General features: G+C 42.6%; 1 protein-coding gene across 2 annotated transcripts; it reads left to right on the forward strand.

Moving 5' to 3' along the window:
• Nucleotides 1-269: 269 nt before the first annotated feature.
• gcfc2 (GC-rich sequence DNA-binding factor 2) lies at nt 270-11,668 on the forward strand. Of its 2 annotated transcripts, XM_076299390.1 has the most exons (19): nt 270-654; nt 1,412-1,507; nt 1,653-1,805; nt 2,075-2,323; nt 3,723-3,823; nt 4,212-4,265; nt 4,741-4,844; nt 5,280-5,463; nt 5,860-5,983; nt 6,253-6,298; nt 6,556-6,653; nt 7,228-7,427; nt 7,557-7,701; nt 9,647-9,768; nt 10,123-10,199; nt 10,373-10,439; nt 10,555-10,701; nt 10,804-10,943; nt 11,443-11,668. In XM_076299390.1, exons 1-19 carry the CDS (start codon nt 369-371, stop codon nt 11,552-11,554), a joined length of 2,505 nt encoding a protein of 834 aa, XP_076155505.1. In that variant the 5' UTR covers nt 270-368; the 3' UTR covers nt 11,555-11,668. The 2 variants fall into 2 exon arrangements, with proteins under 2 accessions (XP_076155505.1, XP_076155506.1); XM_076299391.1 differs by lacking the exon at nt 4,212-4,265 and having other exon boundaries at nt 271-654.
• The last annotated feature ends 13,433 nt before the right edge of the window (nt 11,669-25,101 follow it).

Here is a 25,101-nt window from a genome sequence, read left to right on the forward strand (position 1 = left end):
AGATTGAAGATTACATGTGAAACTTTCATGCTTTAGTCATAAAATGCACAATTGTTTATTTTGCTTATCAGTCTATGTTATCTGATGAAACTGAGTAGGAGAGCCACACCATCTTTCTGGCATTAAATTAACCATCAGCACATTAACCCATATCCATTTTGCCATAGAACTGAAAAGGCTAGCTTAAATGAAAGGACTTTGCCACTCTTTTCTTTTAGCTAAAGGGCTTTTATTTTGAAAACGGGGGCTTTTATTTTGTTGGAAAGACTTCTTTACCTGGAAGTAATATCAAAAACGCCGTTCAGGTTTGGTAAAAATACTCGAGTGTAAACATTTCTTAACCATTTAGCAAACCACATTTAAAAAAAATGTTTCGTAAGGCAACGCGGAGAAATATTAGAGAAAGGAAAGACGATTCCAGTGAAGACGATCGAAAAGAAGACGAGGATGAGAGTGAAATACCTTCTCTTCAGATCAAACCATCAAAACTATCTCAAACCAGAGGAATAACCTGTAGTTCCAAGGCTCAAAAACCTCCCGCAAAATCGGATTCTAGTGGAGAGGACGATGACGGAAGGGTTTACTCTGCTAGCAGCCCAGGTCCTCCAAAAGAGCAAACCAAAACAAAGACGCTTACTTTCTCCGATGACGAAGGTGAGTATTTATGCTTTAGATAGATAGGCCTATATTGACAGGACAAACCATGAATCAAATATGGAACAACTCTTAACCCCCCAAACTCCCCAGTCGCTGCAGTTGCGTTGTCCCCATATCTGACATTTTTAAAATGTTATTTGTTTTCATTATTGTTACGGTTATCTCTGGAAGATGTCGTTATGCTCATATATTATGTGTCAAACGTAATCATTGTAAATGCCATAGATAATATCACGCTCACCTTTCCTATATAGTATTTTCCAAAAGTTGCAGGAGGGTATGTACATGTATTTGGTAGCCTAAGTAATAGTCTAGCTCCATAACTTTCTTATCTGTCCAGAAGCTGAAGGCATTTGTTGCATGACATTAGGCAGTCTGCCTACCCATGCAGTTATGTTATGCAAATTTAAAGAGAAGCTGAATTATTTTGCTGTCTGCTGCCTTGGAATGCAAATCAGCCATGGTTCCTATGCTCAGGGAAAAGACCCTACCCCAAAGTAAGAGCTTAAATAGTTATAGGAACTGCGGTCAGAGGAACTTTTTCTCGGCCAAGTATACTTGCGTATACAAGTAGGCTATACCAATTTGGTCTCTGCATTTATCTCATCCGTGAATTAGTGAACACACAGAGCACACAGTGAAAAAAATATGTCATGAGTAGATCATTTGGAAACTTATCTGACCTCGCAATCTCGACTTGCCTTTTGTTTCACACAACAACCTGACTCATTTTTATCTGATTGTCTATGAACAGGCCCTGAGTCTGAATTCAAAATAAAGAAAGCCAAAGACAAATTGGTTGTATTCAGTTCTCGGAAAAAAGAAGGTTCACCAATCAAGACTTCTGAAGGTAAGGTCTAATCAGTATCCGATTAGTAAACCTTCAGTTTTGCCGCTGAGTAAATGGGGTTGTTTGCTCTGCATTTGATGATCTTTCATAATTGGTTGTGAGACCGGTTCATTCAGAGTTGCAATTCTCTCTCCTTAAACTACAGCAAAAGATGTCTCCCGGAAAAAGCAGCCCACAGTAGAGTCAGAGAGTGACTCGGCAGAAGAGGAAATGAGTGAAAGCGACAACAGCGACATCAGCTCTATGACATCGATGTCCTCTCAGTCCTCAGCGCCTGCCCAGATCCCCAGGTCTCCAGGTCTGTGTGATTTGTGTACTTAACCATCAAATACAAAAATAACAAGTGTGAATAAGTGTGACTTAAAGGAGAATTCCAGCCAGTTTTCACATAGATCTCTGTTACTTGAGGTCAAATCATGCCCCCAGAGTGTAGCACTGTAGCTGCTTGGCTACTCTAGCTGTTGGCTGCAGCAACTCAAGCTAGTTTTGGTGACCTCGAGAAACAGTGATCTATGTGAAAAATGGCCGGAATTCTCCTTTAACTTGTGTCATTATCACTTTGCATAGTGCCAGTCTCCATCCCTGATGCTCGGAAGATCCGTGCCGCCAAGGAAGCACGTCAGCGGGCACGGGCCCAAAGGGACTACATCTCTCTGGACGGAGATCGAGAGAGCACCCCCGGCACGGGAGAGGACGAGGATCTGGACGACGTGGAGCGAGAGCGAGACAGCGACAACGAGCCTGATGACCACGAGCGCCGTATCGAGTTTGCACCCCGACCCCAAACGCTCAGAGAGAGGATAGCGGAGAAGATGGGTGAGTGTCACAGCTCTGAGTGTTCATCCATTAGCTTTTCAGGGCGGCTGTGGCTAAGGAGGTAGAGGAGCTGTTCAGTAGGGTGGTCCTTATTTTTTAAGTCTCCAATTGTCATGCTCTTAACCCTTCAAATTGTTCCTTTATATAAGAAAATACAGCATGCCAATTTACCTTTCCTGTTGAAATCAATACATATTTATATTGATGATCACCTTGGTTATCACATTTTTTGGTCTTCATTAAAATATTCAAACAATTGTATCCACGAAACCCTAAATATGTGCCAAAACTGTATGAGGAAAAGGCACCTTCACCATTCCTTGCTCAGCTTTGCTTGCAGTTGTGTTGTGTACCAAGAGCAAAATCATGGCAAAAACAAGAAGTGAAGTTTATTTGATTGTTTCCACCATACCAGTTGGATCAAATCTGCCATCTATTAGAATGGAAGATCACTGATGGATCTATCCAGACTGCAAAAAGTCAACACTGGCTGCTGAGCATCAGAAATGAGAGATTGTTGAAAACGTTGTGCTTTTTTTGAGATTGTTGTCATTGTTGTCAGTGTCTGATTTCAATAATGTAGTTCATTTGCAGCAACTTTTAATATTACTTGCATATCACAATAACGCAGCACAGCTTAACATAGGCAATCTTTCACATGATTGAGCTACCCCTAAATATAATTTTTTTTGTCAACATTTTTGCATATTTCTAATTTTGAAGTTAAAAGGAACAGTTTAAGAGGTTAAGACACTTACATTTTGCAAAAATGTTCAGTAACTGGAGGGTTGCTGGTTCGACTCTGACCCCTTCTGAGCCTGTCGATGTGTCCTTGAGCAAGACACTGAATCCCAAACTCCTCCCGATGTGTAGGTTGGAGCCTGGCAAGGCAGCCTGCCCTGTTGGTGTGTGTGAATGGGTCAATTTGAGTGCTTGGAAGAGTAGAAAGGTGCTATATAAATCCTGCCATTTAGCATTTTAAGTTCGGTGAAATGGATACTGGACTGCACTGAAACAAATTTTATGCAAATGTCCTTAGTGAACAACGGGCTGCTTCACATTCCTTTCAGCAGAATTTAGTCATCAGAGTATCAAATCTTATTTGCCGCTATATTTACATGTACTGTATACATTCAGCAGACACTTTTATCTAAAGTGATATACATATGTTGATTATATTACGAGGGCCAATGTCCTTGTGCCTTTCTCAAGGGCACAACGGTGGAAGCCGGGAATTAAACCCACAACTTTCAGGCTACTACATGCTAGCCCAGCATCTTAATCACTACACTACCACCACCCTATCACTAAACTAATGGCCCTCCTTTGTGAGATGTAGAAAAAAATTAGACTCCGCATGTTTATTCAGTTCTACTCTGTGTTACTGTTTGACCCCCAGGTGAAAGTGACAGTGAGGACAGCTCTGATGACAGCGAGGAGGCCGAGGCCCAGAGCCTGTGGGAGGCCCAGCAAATTGAGAAAGGCGTGAAAAGGCCACAGGTGAGTCTGATTATGGACATCATATCATATATAACTTTGCATTACATACACAGAGATGTGACAGTCAGACTGGGATATTCAGATATTCTCTCCCCTGAAAGCTCATTTGCGAATCAAAAGGTTTAGTGTGGACACTTTTCAGTTGGTGTTCGATTAAAGCAACACTATTCTGTTGAAATTCACACACTATGTGAGTAAGCACACAGCGTACTGCATTAAAATGTTCTGACGGAAGTACGCTAATTGACACAGAGTACATGTCCATTCCCAGCCCTCAGTATTAGCTATCATGCCATTAGCTGTTGATATGGGTATTTTCTTCTGTCCTGCTAAAGAGAGAGTGTATCTGAATGAATCCCTGATTCCTGCTGTCGCATCTCTTTTCTAGCTAAGTAGAGGCGAATGTGAGCTTCTCAATGAGCTGCTCCAGAATATTTTGCAGGTAAGGCATACACATTTTTGACTATGTGTGTGTTTGTTCTATTGTCTGACTCATGGAAGTCATTTTGCTCAAATGTCAAATTTTTCGATGTCATCAAAAAGGTAAGCTTTTAGCTGTTTTTAATTGATGGTGTGTAAACACAAGAAGTAATTCAAAATCACCTGTTGGGTGTATGCATGGGTGCCAGAACAAGTGAGGCAGACCTGGTAACATTCCTGTCAAATAATGTGAACATACACAATGTTATTCCAGTCACTGTTGCCTGTGGCTTTTTGTCATATAAGGCATTACCCCTGTTTACACTACTTTGTCTGTCACCAAACGGATTCAGGTTTACCAGAGACCAGAAGGAACTTTAAAGTTGTCAGAGTTTTAGTACTGGTGTGGTAAAATATCATTTATAATTAGTGAGGTTGCATTGTCCATCATGTGTTTATTCATCCTTATTTTTTGTTCTCTTTGTGGGAATGCTCAGATCTCCAAACCGGGAAAAGAGTCAGGGAAGAGGAAGAGACTGCAAATCCCTGAATCACTTCCTGCTGTGAGCTTCAGCATCATCAAGAAGAGGATTACTGGAAAGTAGGAACTACCTCAGCTGCGCCTTTCATTTCACAGCTTTTCAACCATGATTGAGTTCATAGAAGCAGAGGTTAATTAGAAACAGAAGTGTGTGTCTGTGTGTGTGTCTGTGTGTGTGTGTGTGTCTGTGTGTGTGTGTGTGTGTGTGTCTGTCTGTGTGTGTGTGATTGCTGAATGTAATGGTGGCTAATATGCACATAGTTTTAAAATAACTTGGATCTGGCTCTGATACAAATATATATTATGCATTTCTAAGTCTCAGTTTAGTGTTTAAGGCTCAGTTCTTCTAACTTTGAGCTGTCTTTCTGCTTCCTTTGCCTTATGACACTCTCTCTCCCCCTCTCTTTCTCCCTCTCTCTCTCTCTTTCTCTCTTTGTCTTTCTCCTATCTGTCTGCCCCTCTCACTTCCCCCCCCCCCCTCTCTCTTTAACACAGACTGGAGTCCTTGAGAAGTGTTCACCGGGCCCATGAGGCGGATTTGCGGAAGCTCCAGTTTGATGTGGACGAGGCCAAGAGCGCCCTGGAGAACCTGGAGAACACCACTGCTGAGGAAAAGCTCAAGTTCTACCGGAACATGCGTGTCTATGCCGACAACCTGATCGAATGTCTGACAGAGAAGGTGCACACGCAGAATGATTGTTATAATCGTTGCAGGCTGTGTCGGATGTTGAGCCTTTTGAAATCGAGAGAATTTTTGTGGTGTGCCTAATATTTCTTCTGGAGCTGTGTGGCACGAGGAACTCTAATCTTGTTGAGGGCCCACAGAAATTGGTTAATTATTGCCTTGTGACGATGGTCACTTTTTGTCCAAGCATTATAGTAATAGTAGTTGGACATTATAGTAATAGTAGTTGTTTGCCCTACTTATAAACAAGCCTATATCATTACTGTTTATGCTGGTGTCCCTAATGTCATTGCTTGGACCCTCATTGTCGCTGTGGAATGTGACCAGTCCTGGCTGATGGTCTGACCTTATATGTCTTTGCTCTTCCTGTGTGTTACCTGTCTGTGCTAGATGGTGCTGATCAACTCAGTGGAGATGGACATGCACTCTCTGTACATCGACCAAGCGGATGCACTGTTCACCCAAAGGAAGGAGGTGGTGAGGGAGGAGTCCTCTCGTCTCCAGCAGCTATCGTGTGAGTAGGCAAGACACTGATCCCGGAGCAGTGGACACTTGCAGGGACTAAACCTCAACCTTCAGTAAAGAATAAACGTTATTAGTTATTTATACTTAGAATTGAACTTTCACTCCAGCAAAATTCTGCTAAAAGTAATTTGCAATCAGCATACAACTGCAAAGCACAGCCTATACATGTAAAGACCTGTTTCGATCTGTTGAGTTTATTCCATTGAGTATTATTTTGTCCTGTTCACCTAAACCATCTGCTTTGTGTCTGTTCCATAGTTAACACAGATACAACTGGTGACGATCCCATGGGAGCTCAGGGCAGGTATGGACTTTATCATTTAATTATATACATTTCCTTCAGTGTCAACATTTCATTCATGAATGGTCTCAGTTTTGATGTGCCCATTAAGTTAGAAACAGGACACCTTGTAATTACTTCTATCTACTTATGCTGTTTCACTCAATCTACTCACTGTGACATTACTGAAGTAATCAAACAGGGGAAGTGCACTGTATGTGCAGCGGCAGCAGTAGCTGTAAATGTGGTTGTTTAGGTGGTCTGTTTGTGAACTGTTGCAGAGAGGAGAGCATCTCGGAGGGACAGCTGGAGCTTGCGTGCCTGCCTGCCGACACAGAGGACGAACCTGAACAGCAGGAAGAGCTTCAGAGGAAGAAAGGTGTGTGTGTGTGTGTGTGTGTGTGTGTGTGTGTGTGTGTGTGTGTGTGAGAGAGATATTTACTCGTTCATTAGTACACTACAAGGCCGTAGCCATGGAGACAACATTGGGGGAGACCAAATGTGCATGGCGGGTTAAATCCGTTCCTGCCATTCTATTATGCAAATTCATGAACACATGATATGTTTATTTATGTTTTCTTTTTGAGAATAATGTCTAATAGCTAATAGTACTGTACTGTGTGTAATTCTATCTAATGCTGCTGCAGAACATTACCACCATGACTATAATCATATGAAGATTAATGTGTGCAGTGGTATAGAAAATAAGTCCAGATATTGTGACCAAAGTTTAGCAAATATTCAAAAATGTGCATGTTTGGTTTGCTTTCTGTGTATTCCTTTGTGTGTTCTGTGTGGTCATGTAAGCAATATTCAAACCAAATGTGATGACAAATTGTAGAAGTTGAGGCATTCATTGGCTTAATTAAGAATTCCAAAGAGGTCTATAAACCTGGCAAGGATCATTAGTAGAAATAAGCAAATGTGTAAATATGTCTAATTTGACTAATTAGCGGACATCCTGAAGAGAGCGGAAGCCATTTTCTCAGACGTCCATAAGGATTTCTCCGACATCAGTAAGATCCTCTCCAGGTTTGATGAGTGGAGACATTCCTACGCAGACTCTTACAACAATGCGTACATCGGCCTGTGCCTGCCCAAACTCCTGAGCCCCATCGTCAGGCAGCAGCTCATTGGCTGGAACCCTCTTCAAGTGCGGTTTGAAACTTTGTGACACTGTTATTGACTGACAGTCGAAATAAGTTTACTTTTATGCCAGTTCTCTCGGCTTCATTGGACTCTTAGGTCTGAATCTGTTTACATTTGTGAAATGTGCTTCCAGTCAGATGGTGAGGACTTTGAGGGCCGGCCCTGGTACTCTGCAGTTGAGAAGTTCTGCCACGGACAAGGACACGAGGAGTCTGAGAATGCGGACATTAAAACCATTCCTGCCATCGTAGAGAAGACTGTCCTGCCCAAGATTCAAGGTCTGTCCATCATCTTCAGAATATCACAGAGCTAACACTCTGAATTGTCCACCACAGTCTTCGCTTACAGTAATCTGTGTTGTGCAATGCAAATGGGGTCAGGCCTGGAATATACAAAGACAAGAACGTTTAAATCTATCTATCTATAAATTGCAGGAACTCTGTCTGTGTGTTGTTCGCATATCTCTCGAACCGATGGTCCGATTGATTTCAAACTTGACAGGGATCTGAGAGGATAACCGGGCTTTTTGGTAGAATTGAATCCGCAGGTAAAAAGCGAGTGCAAGATATGCGGGTGATTATCATGTCTGACCTCAACAATAAAGACTCCGTTGCATTAAAATGAGTCAGTGGATTTTGCTAAATGTGGTTTGCTTACATTAAAATGAGTCAGCGGATTTTGCAACAACACGCCAACAAACACAAGTGTGCAGTGGCTATTCAAAACGGTGTAAAACATGATGTGCAATAAACTGACACTTCGAATAGCCCAGGCTACGTTGGACAGTCTTTAGATTTTGAATAAACAAACGACAATCCCGACTGCAAGGTCCCAAATTTAGATGAGCGATAATGGTCCCGAATTTAAAGACGTTTCAGAATGCCAGACATAAAAGCATGATCAGCTACAGACAACGAGAGGCAGATAGAGACCAGTTTTTGAGCCGCATCGTTGCAAATTTCATATGATGATGCATCATTTCACAGTTTGTCTGTTCTATCATCAAGTTATTCAATAGGCTAAACATACAGGGCCCTATCATGACAGTCAAAAGCGCATCGTCACTCGTCAAAAGCTTATTCAAATTTAGTAGGATGTCCAGTCCACATTGGGAGGGTTTTGCATGGATGTGCGCTGGTGTGCGTTCATGGATGATAGAGGGATGGTGCGTTGTGCACCCGCCAATATGACTGTTGACAATGCGCTCTTAAAATAACATATAAACAACTCGCCATAGACTTCTGACTAGGTGTACAATAGCGATTTTTATACAACGTGCCAGGCCACTACTTAAGTTCTTAATTGCCTCACACCCCTGGGCGCATTGTTTAAAAAATAAACATGCAAAATAAGGAATTCAACTTTGCGCCGGGTGGAAAACGAGTTTTACGCCATGCGCCAGGGTGTAAAATACAGCCCACAGTCTTTACTCAAAGCTTTAGGCTTATGTCATTTTGATCAGCTACAGACAATGAGTGGCAGACAGAGCGTGTTGTCACTTATAGGCTACCAGAGATTGTTTTCACATCGTTGCAAATTTCATATGATGATGCATCATTCCACAAAATGATTTGTGTTCTCTTTCATTAAGTTATTCAATAGGCTAAACATATAGCCTTGACTCAAAACAGCTGTTAGGCTTATGTCATTTTGATCTGTAAGAAATGTCACATGCAGCCATGCTTAAATTCTGCTCACTGGCCCCTGCTGTGGCGTAACTGGCTGGGGCACCTGCACTGTACACCGGTGATCCGGGCTCGATTCCCGCCCCGTGGTCCTTTCCAGATCCCACCCTGACTCTCTCACACTCACTTCCTGTCATACTCCTGCACTGTCCTGTCATTAAAGGCATAAAAAGCCCCCCCCCCCCAAAAAAAAATAAAAAATATATATACTTTAAATTCTGCTCACTGCACATTTATTATATTATGATATAATATTCAGTATTCATTATTGAATGTAGCTGGAATTATGTTTTTCCCTATCATCCTATTTTTTAAAGTATGCCTACCTGCAGGCATGTATTTGGGCTATAGGTTAGCATGTTTGAACGGGCACTGCACTAGTAATTCTAATTCCAGAATTAAAAAACATCTGGAATAATTCAAGATTAAGATTAATTATTAATTAAAATTGTATCTATCTGTCTTATGTTATCTGTCTTTGTGTACTTTTCTATGTTATTTAAATGATACCGTGGCCACTTGTTCCTATTACTCCTAGGCTTTGTGGAGTTGGTGTGGGACCCTTTATCTCTGAGACAGACCCAGTGTCTTACAGTCCTTTGCAGGAGACTACAGGACGATTACTCCATCTTCAGTGGCGATCAGAGCAAGCCTGTCAAGGTATGATAATGTCACCTTTAATCTGTTCAGTGCTTTTGAGGCAGTTAAAAAGTGATGCATTGGCTGCTGGTATAGGATGTATATGTGTGATGTCAGCCCAGTTTACCATACACGATGAGTAGCTTTGATTAACCATGCCAAGGCTCTCAGTCCTTATTCTCAGCTTTGGTTACAATAATAGTCCTGAACAGAAGGCAGTGTAAGATGGTCATTATTTGACTGTTGAGAGTTCACTCAAACATTGCAGATGACTCAAGCCCCAGATAATAATGAAGACTGATAAATGACTCAGCCAAGTTTGTAACGTGCTTAGTCCTAGTGTGTAATATGTAGCTGGCGTTGCTTCCCTGGCAGGCCTTCTTGATGTCGGTCACCTCACGGCTGAAAAGTGCAGTTGATGAAGATGTTTTCATCCCTCTCTATCCAAAGAAGTAAAGCAATTTTTTTAACACATTTACATTGTAATTCTGTTATTTACCAGGCTGTTTCCATTTCATTAGATATTTCCCCACATTTTCCTTTTTTGTACAAATCACTTCTCAAGATATGGAGATAGTTTTGATCTTGGTTTCTTGTTTTTATTGATTGTTTTATTATTTATTAGGTACTTGGATGACCGGGCTTCACCACAGTACAGATTTCAAACACAGCAGTTCTGGTCAGCAGTGAAGGTAACACTTAACCATTTTCCTTCTGAATTCACAATCATAATTCATAACACACAATAGTGCATCATTATATTCTGTAACCTACTTCATTTGAAATGGACTCTGGATTATGTTCCAGCTTCTCGGTAACATCACCCTGTGGGATGATATCCTTCCGGAGCACACTCTGAAGGAGCTGGCTCTGGACAAACTCCTTAATCGCTACCTCATGATGGCCCTGCTCAACGAGTCCGACAGCCAGCTCACCGTGGAGAAATGCAAAAAGGTGCGGCTTCTCTTTCTTTTAATTTGACTGCCGATACAATGATGTTAAATTTACTAAAGCTTTTGTTGACGTCATGTTTCAATGTCCAATCTTTACCACTAGGTGGCAGCATGCTTTCCCAAGTCCTGGTTCGAGGACTTGGACACAAGATCATCTCTGCCTCAGCTGAAGAGTTTCTGTAGTCATCTGCTGCAAACTGGGCACTCTGTTTGCAAAGACAATACTCATCCAGACAGGACAAGGTAACCACTGCTCTCAGTTGCTCTGTGCTCATTGGCACTCACTTAGCACAAAGTTGGCAAACAAGCAACATGTTTACTCAGTGCATAATTATATTTACTTATGACTTGAAGATTTGATCATGCATTTTTTTTTTTATTATTAGTTTACATGGAAACATGTGTGCCCTATAGGTTTACAAAATGAGGGATGTAGTTGTTTCAAATCCTCATGCTGTGTAATATGCTGTGTGATTTGTCTTTATTTCAATTCAAGTCCAGTTTATGTATGTATCTCCAAGAAACAACTGAAATGGTCTCAAGGTGCTTTACAGAGCTCAGACCCTTTATCCTGTAACAAGCAAAGTGAAAGGGGAAAGCAAAAAAAAATGTAACCGGGAAAAAAAACCCAAGAGCAGAAGCAAGGCTCATGGTGGTGCGGGAGTGGAGAGAGCTGGACAAAAAGAGAGAAAAATAAGCATATAAAGCATATTGAATATAAAGTTTCTCTTTTATTTTTCAGGGACGTTTTGAAAACTCTGTTCACCATCATGGCAGATGTCAAGGCATGGGATGACCTGACTACAATAGCAGAAAAGTACCACCACACAGACTTAATGAGTCAGTTATTCTAAAAGGTGAAAGAATATTCACCTTTTAGTAGTCCTCATAAGAATCATAAATGCTACTTTTGTACCGGTCTATGGAAAAATCTTTAATTGAAAATAAACATTATTTTTTATAATATGCCCCTTTTGTCATAGAAACTGTTTCCATTGATACAACCACACTGAGCCTCCTGACCATGACGCACTTATTTTGACCAATTAAGGAATGTTATTGTACTATATGTACACCAAGAACCGTTCGATAGGAATAGGTATACTTTGCAACAGTAAACAATGGACGTGGACAATACGTAAAGCAGAAAAGTTGTGATAATTAGCCTGCAACACATCTGAGTAGCTTTAGGACCATGGTGCACCTCTTAGTGCGCGCAGAGTGAGCGTTGTTTCACTGCGTTCCTTCACGTGCGCCGCTGAAGCCCTTGGTGTGATGGACGTGCTCTCATTTCAACTCATTCACAACAACAGCTTGAAACGCACATTTATATCTCCGTGTTTCCAACGGCTGAGACAATGTCGTTTTACGATATGACCTCATCGTCGATTGCCTATTATACGTGTGTGCTCGGAATGCTGTGCGCTACATCCATTGACGTCTCTCAAAGTTTCGAGGACTCAGGTAATCCAGCATCCTTATTAAGACAAACTTCTGCAACTTGTTTTGTCTTAGTCTACGCTAAGTTGTAGACAAAATGTGTAGCCTAATTGACGCATTGTTTTGTTGAAACAGGCTATAGTGGTTGTCGTTTGAAAGGTAGGGCTAAATATTGCGACAACAAAATTTCACGTGTTGCAACTACAGTACCACCCCACTACAAATCAACTCTGTCGATGAATAGCCTAGTGAAAACAGTTATTCGTATGCAGAAACGGATGAATATTGTTTGTCGAATTACTATTTATAAAGAGTAATACATTAATAGATTAATAAATTGCTTTAGCCTACAGTACCTAATTGTCTCCTGGAATGGATGAAGTGACTGCGTCATGTAGTATAGCCAGTCACTAATGTTGTCTTCAAATTCATGAATTTGCCTGAATTTATCTAAAAATGAGTAGTGATTTTTTTAAATAAATAAATAGAGAAATTCTGAATGTATTAAGCTATTTAATGTGTAATTTAAGTTGATTAACAAATTAAACAATGAGTATGTATATGGGGGAAACCCCTTCACTGATTGCGTTGAGCGGGCACTGATAGGCTACTATGGGTGGCTATAGGCCTAACAGATTTCTTTTTTTATCTAGTGGATGCACTGACTTTCAACAATCTTTTTTTTTGCAATTCTGAAGAAACCGATCACGACCTCATCACGAGCGATTATATCCAATAATTTTTGAATAAATGTCTTTCTCCCTGAAGTTTGTCAACGGACCTTAACTTGAAGTGTTCATGCTACTGAAAAGTAGAGTTGACAGATCTCTCAGTCTACCGACATTCTGCTGCAGCTCAATATGAAGCTTGTAAAAGGCTCAGCGCAGATTGACGTATTTACGTTCAAATCATCCTATTTGCTCGATAATGTAATTTCACCACCGAAGCAGGCATGCCCGTGTCATGAACTTCGGTCTTCTGTGTTGGAACCACCAACAGAGACCCCCCCCCTCCCCCTCCCCTTTTTTTTGTGCCTGCTCATTAGACAAATAAGGAGGGTAAACTTTATTAGGCCAACTTACGACACGGGCATGCCATCAAGAAATTCCCGTTTTATTAGCCTACCTTAGTGTTTTCAGGCCATAGCTGCATTCTGGTAACATTTTCTGGGTTTGTAGGCAACAGTCCTTACTTCAGATTCAAAAGACTGGAGGGCTAGGCAAGTGCTAAGTTTTTCATCCCTTTTTAGTGGTCCTTGTTGATAGTGGCAGCAGGCAGCCATGGGACTTTGTCATCATCTGACCCCTTCTTTAGAATTGCCACCATTCCATCCTTTATCTTGGAGGTGACTTAGGTTTAAGGTTTCACCCTCAGAAATGACAAAAGCCTTGCAAAATGTTTTCTGGGTGAAATGAGAGCCTGGCATGAAAGCTCAAGATGAAATCTGAGAGTGCTGTGCTATATATTCCTTGTGCATCACTGCTTAATTTCTGGAGCAGTCTTTTATTTATTTATTTATTTTATCCCACATTGGAGATATTTAAAATTAATATGTTGATTCATTTTATTACGTGGGTTTCAATTTTTTTGTCCTATATTTACTATGTCTCACATCCAAATTTCTGGATAATGATTGTTGTCTTTTTAGTATCTGCTTTTGTGTGTGATAGCAAGTGTCTTGAGAAACACAGACACTTATTCTATCCAAAATGTTTCACCAACAAACAATAGCCTAGCTTTCGTATTCTCAAGGCAGCTGAGCTGAATGTTTTTTTCTGTCTCTGTAAAATACCGGTAAGCTAAACTCAGTGGACATAGTACTGCCAGTGTCAGGTTGCAAATCATCACATCCATGTTTTCTATTCTGAGTGATTTGACCACTTAAACCCTGCTGTGTGCACCTTCAATTCACCTTTTTAAACAGATATTCAGACAAAGAAGTGTCAGAGTGTGTGTGTAATCCTGACATGTTGAGTCCTTTACCTTATTCCTGGCATGCAATAACATTTGATGTCCACTCTTTTTTCCAACTAAGTCACATATTTATAACAAATAAGTTGTTTTCATTTCAGAACAGAAACAGAAATAATTGACATTTAAATGATGAACTTCTTAACAACTATGTTAAGCAATAATATAATAAAGACCTCAAAATATTTAAAATATATTTTACAGACTAGTCTAAACTGTCTTGAATCAAACAAATGAATCATGTGTAACTACAGCTTATTTTCTATTCAGTATTTTCTTCATTTACCGTGTCCCCTTGAGGTCCTCTTCCACCATGTTAGTAGTATGTACTTTATGTACTTTCAGTATGTACTTTCCCACCTTCTAGAAAAGACTACAGTTCCATTGAGACCATTTTCAGGAAGTGAGAGCATTATTTGCAGTGGGAATTCAACTGTGCAGTTAAGCTTCAATTGTCACTCCTACCTTCTTGTAGTAGTTTTTGAAATTCTATTCATGTTAAGGCACTCTTAGAATTCCACCCCGTTTAGCTATGTTATTGAGAATTTTGGTCAAATTAAATCATTTTAAAAGCATGTCTGACACAATTCTGAAAGTTCTGTTCATCTGTAGAAGAATAGCTTGTTAAAATTTGATAACTACTAAAATTTTGATAAAAAAAAATAAAAGAAAAAAAGATAACAAAGCTAAAAATTCCACCCTGATAGACTCAAAATAGGCCTATGAGTTTGAGTTCCAAATATACTGTAGCTCTTCTCATACTGTCTTTCTGTGTTGTATTGACACATAACTGGACCATTTTGGGGGGAAACTGTGAGCTCAGAGGATCCCTCCTATAGAATTGTGCTGCTCGCTATAATGCTCATCTGTCTGGTAAGTGTCAAACAGAACCTCTAAGCCAGAGGTAGGGCAGAGAACACACGGCTGGACAACCTGTAAAATGTAAACACTGTGTGTGTGTCTGTGATGTGGGCGGACTGTACGCCTTTCACCTTTTGCTCCGGTTGCCACTGCTCTGCGATATATGGCAGAATCCCCAGGTCACGGCTGTCAAAATAGTCTTATGATGTGCCAAAACACTGGAATGTAATCACATTGTTTTCAGTGGCCGAGCAGCGTCTCATTGCAGCTTTTCTATATCCGACTGTATCATTCTTAGTGTGTGACGGTGCTGAAATGCCAGCACATTATTTCCAGTGAGTAAACATTTTTTTTTTTTTTTTTATAGAGTCATGCATGATCGGGCTGCCAGTATGATCTCTTTTGTCACTAGGCAACAGCAAGTGAGGCATTTTTTTCTCGCCTCATCCATTTGACTGGAGAATGTCATTGTGCTCCTCACATCGCAGCTTACAGACATTCTTGTGACTCTGAAAAACTCCGGAGACGGAACAATGCCACTGCTGCCGTACTGTTAGATCTGCACAGCACCGCGCCGGGCAGCACCACACCGTGCCTATGCCGCTGTCCTCGCTGAACAGCTTGTGCTGCCACGCTCTTAACTTCTTCTGCCATTAAGCGCTCAGGATTAAAAGTAGCCATGAAATGTTATCAAAGTGCACTCTGCCCTTAGACAAAAGGGAAAAAGAGACGACGTTTGAGTTTTGTGACAGTGAGACATCCAGTCACTAGGTAGATGTAAGGCTGGGGTGTGTGTGTGTGAGAGTGTGTGTGTGTGTGTGTGTGTGTGTATGTGTGTGTGGAGAGTGGCCATCGTTGGGTCGCTGTGGCGTGAGAAAGTGGTGGCGAAACCCAGCAGGTTGTAGCTGGCCAACTCTTCCAGCACAGGAGGGGGACGAATGCCTCCATGCCTTCATTAAACTCCCCACATCCCCGCCTGGCATTATACACACCTCAATTAGTTGTCCTCCATAAGTCCAAAGGTCAGATATTCCATTTGTCAACTTGCGGAGGTATTAAAAGATGGCGTCTGAGTTTCTAGAACTTTCCAAGCCGTGTGGCTGTGGGGAGCCTGCGTCCTGGCGCCCTCTGAATGGACAGAGGTGATGTAACTGTGATGTGTGGTGTTGCTCATCAGTGCACTCGGGTATTGTTCTGACACATCCTGGCCTTCCTGAGGCAGATTACACGACTTGTTACATCACCAGGGCCATAATCTTTTATTCAATTCTTATTCTATTAAGTGACAGAATAAAACAAGCCGCTTAATGAAAAAGACATTAGACTGGAAAAGGTGAATTTGAGCTGTAAATCTTTGCACAAGTTGCCGGAACAGATCCACAAATCTTTCCAGCTCACTCTTTCATTCTCTCTCTCTCTCTCTCTCTCTCTCTCTCTCTCTCTCTCTCTCACACACACACACAGAGCTGTGGGTCTCCCACCGGCTGATTCGGAGTAGGCAGTCTGGCTGTCCCCGAGGTGATGTTATGCAGGCAGTAAACTCAGCCATTAAAGTGATGGACGGTCTGGCTGGTGGGGTGGGGTGGCTGGACTGCACTGGGGTCTGCTCCAGAGCTCAGACGCTGCCAGTGCTGTTGACAGACCCTCCGCGCCCTCTCCAACGCAAACGAAGACCAGGCGTCACGGGCAGACGCGCATGCTGCCCCAGAGGTGTCTGGCCAGAGTGGGGTTATCCTGCAAGCTGGCCTGTTCATCATGCACTCACCTTTGAAGTTTAGCTACGGCTTTGGCACTCTGACTTGCTGAAAAGTCTGCTCTGGTTTGCTTCAAATGTAGTTGGACCCGTCAACACATCTTTGCTCCCTGTGTTTGTCGTTTATTGACTAAGAACCAGTGTCATTCACAGAGAACAGTTGGAACAGTGTGGTCATTTGTAGCCATTAAAGGTTTCTACTCGGACTACTGACCCACTTCTTACCAGGATCAGTAGTCTATTTCATAGTCGATTAATCTGACATTGTTTGATTGATAAAATGTCAGAAAATAGTGAATACATGTGTTTCCCACTGCCAGAGATAATGTCGTCAAATGCCTTGCTCTGTCCACATGCCAAAGATATTGACTTTACTGTCATTGAAGAGTAAGTAAAGCTGAAAATATAATACTTAAACTTGAAGTGTTGTCCTTAAAATTGGTACAAACCGACTAATGGATTACCAAAATAGTTGTTAATAAATTTGTGCAGCTTCATACTCTCCATGATAATGTTTTCTTTAAAAGAATCATTGAGATTATACTAAATACAAATAGCTGCTTTGTTTTCTGTATCACTACACTGTAGTTGTTACAAACTAGTTGTACACACGGTTGAATGTAAGCTCACAGCAAATGGTTAATTTCCTGTTGGCATTAGTGTCAACATACAGTATAAGCTCATGTTTCAGTCCTGCCATTTATTTCCTGTGTAATTACCTCATAGACCTTTGATCGTTCTCCCAGTTCCCCAGATTACCTGGAGATTAGTGTAACATTTCCTAAAAGTGGATTAGCAACATTGTTTTTATTATGACCTAGAATTGAATTGTAATGTTTTTGTGTGTGTGTGTGAGAGAGAGAGAGATAAAAAGGATCTACACTTTCATACTATAGTATTATAATGAATTAGTGCCATTTATGTAGTCTTGTTAAATTAAGATTTGTTTGATTTAGGGAAGGTTTTGCCAATGCAGAGTACTTCAGTCATGCCAGTAAATGTTATGGGTACTAGAGAGAGAGAGAGAGAGTGTGTGTGTGTGTGTGTGAGAGAGAGAGAGAGAGAGTGTGTGTGTGTGTGTGTGTGAAAGAGAGAGAGAGGCTTGTTTTCCTCAACTTTGTATCAAAATGATGTATCTCGTCAGTCATTCATATTGGAAAGAACATAATATATACACAATATGTATAATATTATGGTGAATATTATATCTCGCTGATCAGACGCTGGCGTGAATGCAGATAACCACACGCCTAATGGACACTTAGTGTGGCCTGTCCTCATCTGTCTCTGTATGTTGCGTGTATGTTGGCATTACATTAACTGAATGTATACCGTGAGACTGGACAGTAAAGAAAACGCCGGCCCTGGGAGGTAAAGCAGCTGATGTGCGTCATATGATTACTGTACTGAAAGGCAGCTGTGTAGACGGCCATATGACTACTGTACTGCATGTTATTAATACACACTGATGGAGAGCCTCCACTCTAAAGCACGAGTGCATCACCTGTGGGTAAATGTGTGTTTACCGTGTAGTTTGTAATTTGTCATTTATTTATTTATTTAAAACAGGGACAGCACATATTAATAAACATTAAATATGTAAGATTATAGCCAGTGGCTAATTTCCATCTTTAGTCCCTTGAGCAGGTTGATGGTCCCTAATAAATAAGAATAAGTGAAGTACATAAAACAAGATTAACAATAGCAGACAACTAACTAACAAGCAATGTACAAATCAAGCAGAGTTATGACAGCAGTGTCTTCATGGTGTCCATGAATGTACCAGTGTTTAGTCAGTTTAGTTACACAGTCATAAAGTCAATGTAGAGGAAACATGTTTACATCTGTATGACTGAAGTGATAAGCCTAAGAAACTGCACTTTATTGCAGATGTAACTTGATGCAATGCACTGTTAGACCCAATACGAAGTGTTTTAACTGTCTTGTTGCTTGGGATTTATTGTCATCAACTTTTGTCTCTTTTTAGCCTTTTTTTTAAAAAAGTCAGCCAAGCTGATGTGACAGCCTTGTGTTGATCTGATATGCTTTCTTCCTCACCCCCTAAGCCAGTGTTTTTCAACCTTTTTTGTGCCATGGCACACTTTTGACACTTAAAATGTCCCACGGCACACTAACATCCTGTGTGAAGAAAAAAGAAACATACCATAGCCTAAAATGTCAAATAATACACAGATATGGCCTTATTATGGCTTCTATGCAAGACCTGCACAATAAAACAAGCACCCTCTGTTTCATTTGTAGGTGACTATATCTAATTTAATTGTTGTTATGAACTGGATATGTGATGATTCTGTGAATACTGGATATGGGCCCCCCGTTGTACAATGCCTGCCTACCACAAATAGTGCAATCATACAATCAATGAGAGCATGTGGTTATAAATTCTTTGATGCAACAGTTGCTTTTCTGGACCAGTGAGGTAATTTTCTGCGGCTAGTGTGCCCTGGCACAGTGGTTGAAAAACACTGCCCTAACCCACCACACTAAAGATCATTAATTATTGACCCTTGACCTCTACTGACCTTAGGAGGCTACCTCTCCAGCACTCAGAGGAACTACTCTGAGTTGGCATGCGACGAGGAGCTGCTGTCTGTGCGCTGCCCACCACGCTCCACCATCAGTGTCCAGTCGGCCTTCTACGGCCGCAGGGCCTCCATCCCCCTCCAGTGTGTCCATAGCAACGACCCCACCGCCTCTGCCCACTCAGGTCTGGTCAGAGAGGACGTCTACTGCTCTGTGCAGACAGTCCTGCAGGTAACGCTCACCGATGATCATATGGAAATAATGTGGTAGCACTACATGGTCTTAACAAAATAATATGTAATATGCAAAGACATGATACACTGAAGCATCTTTTCACTATATGTGTGTTATTTGAACTGATTTTACATTGCATCATGGAAATGTTATAGTAGCAGGACATGGCTGTACAAAATGTTACATATATTTTAAGACATGATATTGTCAAGCATCTGAAGCGGGATCTATTTCTCGATACGTGTTGCATGAATTAATATTACAAATATTTCACAAATAGTGTGTTGCGTGGGTCTATTTGAATAAAGTAATAACGTATAATAAATAAACATGTGTTGTAGCATCACGGTAAGGCATGAAGATAGCATTTAGAAATGCAACATGTCCAAATGACATATGTCTGAGTTCTATGGGTATGTGGGAGTGCCTGACTGGCCTGAGCCCCTGCTCTAATTAGAATGACTAGAGAGAGAGAGAGAGTCGATTTAAAAAGCTGTCTATGGCCATTCAAACCAGCTGCATTCCTAGGGGCTGTTTTCTGCATGTCGTTTGAATGGCAAATAGATCCGAGAGGGCGCTGGGTGGCCCGGGTCTGTATGTCATTAAAAATGGACAATGTCGTTTTTTTTTTTTTTTTTGTTTCTGTCTTTAAATACAAAATGGCAGCTTGTGATTTGGATTCAAATATGGGAGAGGAGTGAGGAGGATCTTGTGGGTGAAGAGTTCCAACAACATTATTCCTATTTCCTTGTCTCCTTTTATCTTCTGGCTTGCTATTATTCACCCTCTTATTCACTTCTTCTCCCCTCTCCCTCTCTTCATCTGTCTCTCTCTCTCCCTCCTCTCCTCTCTGTCCATCTCTCAGAAGGTTCTGGATGAATGCCAGGACAGAAGGAGTTGTCATCTAGTAGTCAGCGGCCGTGTCTTTGGGACGGACCCTTGTCCCACTCACAGCAAATACCTTATTGTGTGGTACAAATGCAGGCCCAGTAAGGACCCCTCCTGTGTCCCCCAGCCCTCCGCGTCCTGCCCGCCGCTCCCCTCCTCCCCTACTGCATCTCCTTTTTTAGTATCAATCTGTGGATATACCCCTGCCTCCCTGCTTGCTCTATCTCCCTTTCTCCTTCTCTCTCTCTTTCCCTCTCTCTCTTTCTCCCTACCTTTTCTCTCTCTCTTTCTCTATCTTTCTCTCTCTCTCTTTCTCTCTCTTTCTCTCTCTCTCTCTCCCTACCTTTTCTCTCTCTCTTTCTCTATCTTTCTCTCTCTCTCTCCCTTTTCTCTCTTTCTTTCTCTCTCTCTCTTTCTCTCTCTTTCTCTCTCTCGCTCTCAATATTTCTCCCCATGCTCCATTCTCTGCTGTGTATTTATACTCCAATGTCCATAATGGCATTTCAGAACACTTGGTCTGTAATTGTTAAGTTCACATCTGATTCTTCTTCTCACATTCTTGAGGGGCCTCTGTCTGTGTTTGGCTCATAGTGAGCAGGGCACGTTTGCGACACGTCCTCAAAGGCAATCCTTCCCAAGCCATTGTCTCTGCACTATGCAAAGGCTATGCAGTGCAATGCTAATTTCTGTGATGTTGAAACACAACATTTTACATGAACCGAATCTGAAGTTTGTTTTGTATGTTGCTGCTGTGTGTGTGTGTGTGTGTGTGTGTGTGTGCGTGTGTGTTGCTGCTGTCTGTGTGTGTGTGTGTGTGTGCATAAGTGTGTGTGTGCATGTTTGTGTGTTTTTTTTTTTTTTTTTTTTGGGGGGGGGGGGGTGCAACCTGAGATCTGAGGATCAGGTGAGACCTGAGATCTGAGCGTGTGTGTGTGTGTGTGTGCTGCTCATGCTGTTGCAGTGCTGAGTGTTTGTGTAGAGATCAGCAGAAATAGGACCCAGATGCCCCCTCTTCCTGCCCTCTCCTGTCAGGATTACCCCTCACTACCCCATCCCCTCTAGCAGGGGTCGCCTCCGACCAGCACATCTTGTCCTGTATGCTAGTCCACTTATGCTCTTGTGTGCCATTTGCAGAACTTTAATGTGCCTTGGTAGCCTGGGTTTTCCCATGCTGCCTTGCGCGCGCGATTTAATTCACGCTGCTAGGCAGCCTGGATACCATGGAGCAAATTTTAGCCTCAGTTAGGGGACCAATCACAGAACGGAGGGAGGGCAGTAAGACGATGACGACACACCGTAGCCGTTATGAGCCACGTACAGACGCATTTGATAGACATTCGTAGCGCCCAATAAACGGCTCTGGGCATTCGTAAACCACGTTTCAAATACGAGAAAATGAATGCCTAGTTCCCAGACCCCGTCTCATTTGAGATGAGGGTATGACGTTAGCCAGGCTAGTGCCTTGGGGGCGCATACTTTGCGTCTTTTTAATGGCATGTTGACATATGCATTAAGCTAGATGTGTATGTTTTAATTATGTGTAGAGGAGAGGTCTCAAGGCAACAGATGTCTGTTGCGCTGAATGTTATTGTGCATAACTGCATGTATGTGTTGTGGAGTGTCTTTCTGTGCCTGTGTGTTATTTATGTCTCTTTATATAATGATGATGTTTTAATTATTTGTTTGTGTGTGTTCTTGTTCTTTATTACTCTGTCTTTGTGTGTGTGTGTGTGTGTGTGTGTGTGTGTGTGTGTGTATGAGTGTCTTTTATTGTCCCCCATGACTGCATCTGTGTGTGTGTGTGTGTATGAGTGTCTTTTATTGTCCCCCATGACTGCATCTGTGTGTGTGTGTGTGTGTGCAGATGACTACCGTACTAAAGTGGTGTGTGAAGGGGAGAGGATGAGGCTGAGCTGTAGGCGTGGCACACTGATCGCCGTCTCGTCCGCCGCTTTCGAGGGGTTGCCGCGGGCAACACACGAGTGCCCTCCAACGCCGCCGTCCTCTCCTGCCCACCTGGGCCACGCCGGAGGTAAGAACCCTAACTGACCCCTGACCTCTGACCACCCACCCCCATCCTATCCCAGAGCCACCGGAGAGGGCCAGGCCCCAGAGTACCAAAACTCACTTCCTGTGCGCCTGAAAAGGTACTTCCTGTGCTCCTGTGTGTGATGCATTGGCCCTACAAATCACTGAAATTGAATTCAAATGCAAACAGTGGGAAGAGGAACACGCGGTGGCCAGAACATCCTGACTCACATTTACGATGAATCGTACCCCACTGTGAAAACGTCTGCATGTGAACCCAGTGACCGCAGGGCACCCGAGGGTGGGTTGTGAAGCACAGCGCAGTGTGGTGCCAGGTGGAGAGGCGTGCCAGCGCGGGGTTCTGTCTTTAGGATTTGCTCTGGCATGAGTTGTCCATGCCAAGCGCTGATGCCAAATAAACCCTTCAAAGACAGGTAGATCTGAGACCTTATGAGACCTTCTTATGAACCTCATACCGGGCTCTTTTTTCATTAAATCAAATACGCTTTTGTCTGTGCGAATCCTCGGCATTCTCAAAGGAAATCCCATCCAGCAAATGGAAGAATTAAAAAACGGCCAACTGTTGAATTTAGATGTGAGTGTGTGGGTGTGTGCTAGAGAGTTCATGTGACTGACTCAAATTCTGTCTTTTTTTACATGTTTAATTCTTAAGCACATTGACGTGGAGAAATGTGATTATAGAATTCTGTCTTTTTTGTCTTGCCAGACTGCCAGTCATTGTCCAGCGTCCAGGCTGTGGCCTCTCACTGCCATGGCAAAGGGAGCTGTTCCTTCCTGGTCTCCAGCCAGGAATTTGGAGAAGCCTGTTCCCCTGGCTACCACAACTATCTCAGCATCATCTACACCTGTGGTGAGGGCATTTTTGGCTTTGACCACTAGGGGGTGGTCATTTCTCAGATTCCTCTTACAACTTCATAGATCACTTACAGTACTTATCCATGAAATGTCTCCATGCCTTGAAGTTCTTCACAAACAGCACTTTGGCAGACATATAAATAATGCACGACAGAACTTTGTAGACACATACCTATTAGCACATACCATTCTACCATTCTATATGTTCAAGGTTGGCATTCCAAAGTCCTTGGCTACCTGGTCAGGCAGCAAATGAAAAAGGAGCACATCTGGTAATACATTAGTCATCGCAAGTCCTGAAATAAAGTGTTCCTGTGTGTGCTGGCCCTACCGAGTGATTCACTTTACGGTGACCCAGGGTGATCGCTCCAGATTTCAACGACGGCAATTTGGGCAATTTGCTCCACCAAGGGTATTATTCAGCAGCCTATTGCCTCAACCGCAAATATAGCTCTTCCACTCGCTGAGCGCCCCCAATCACATGCTAATTACAGGCCACTGGTCTGAGGCAGAAAATCAAACTGCGGTCTGCTCTGAAGGCTCCAAAGAGATAAAACCGCTGCGTCTACCCGTTACGTGTTAGAAAGGGAAGACCGCCTGTAAGACTTGACGAACCAGCATAGAATTTCATAGAAACCTTAAAGTAGCTCGACAAGTTCTGATTCTTTTATTGGTGTAAATATATCTATGGAAAGTATGTATTTAGGCTCTATTGCAGCATGAAATGTGTTGAGTTTATGATAATCAACTCAAGCTTTGCACGTGGAAAGTTTTCTGCATCAACTTGCTCAAATCCTGTCGAAATGATCTGAAAAATGTCGTGAGATCGTGCTTGGTGATTAGGGTGAGAGTGGGAAAGATAGGCTTTGCACGCCCCCTCTGACTATGCATGTGAAAGGAGAACATGCTATCGGGATGACATATATCAGAGTGTCACACGGCATTCACATCAAAGGCGCTCTTCCTCCTCTGTCAGCTGGGATGTTGTAGCCGGCGGCTTCCCGTGACTGCGTGTTTCCTTGGAACGGGAGAGCCAGGGCGCTCTCTTTTTTTTCAGTCTGTCAGGGAGGAAAGGCTTGATGAGTGCTGCCTCTCCTCCTCAGCCTCAAAGACCCTTGTGCCGCCCTCCACCCCTCAGGGCCAGCAAAGTGATTGATTTACTTTTTCTCGTTAAAATCCGGTGTCGTCTGAAGTCTGAAGTCGTCTGGCCTTCGTCTCTCATTGGGGTGTTTGCCAGAGCGTTGGAGTGTTGACACAGATGAAGTCAGATAAGAGGTAAGGCCAAGCTTATCAGATGGTTAATGGTCTTGAACCGGCCTCTGCCACAGACAGACAGTCTGTTTAGCGGCCTAGTTTATGACTAGGATTGTGGTTGTGTAGTGTGGTGGCTAACACTCACATGACCATATCACTTCGTCCATTCTTACTAATACAATAGATTTAACATGGACGTGGTGGTGGGCATTTCTGTGTTTGTGATCCTGCCCTGCCTCATCTCATTCCTCGTTGTGGAATGGACGCCACTGATGCCCACGGATGGCAGGGTGCAACTGTGCGATATAAAAAGCTAGTTCCTATTTTGGGATGGTTGCCATGTGGGCTCCAGGTTTATGCCCGCGCTGTCCGACGTCAGCGGAGACGTTGCATCCTCGTCTTGTCTGACGCGGGCCGACGTGAGGAAGGCCCTCCTCGCCCCCCCCCCCCCCCCCCGGGTAGTGGGAGGCCGCAGGAGGGAGCGTGCCCACTCGCTCACTCATCAGTCAGCTGGGGCTGATGGGAGTTTGATCACGCGGTCTCATCTGAATT

The sequence above is a fragment of the Alosa pseudoharengus genome, unplaced genomic scaffold, assembly GCF_046254945.1.
Source record: "Alosa pseudoharengus isolate Yale_2024_CS ecotype anadromous, Long Island Sound unplaced genomic scaffold, YU_APseudo_1.1 YU_APseudo_1.1_scf_22, whole genome shotgun sequence".
Taxonomy (NCBI): Eukaryota; Metazoa; Chordata; class Actinopteri; order Clupeiformes; family Clupeidae; genus Alosa; species Alosa pseudoharengus.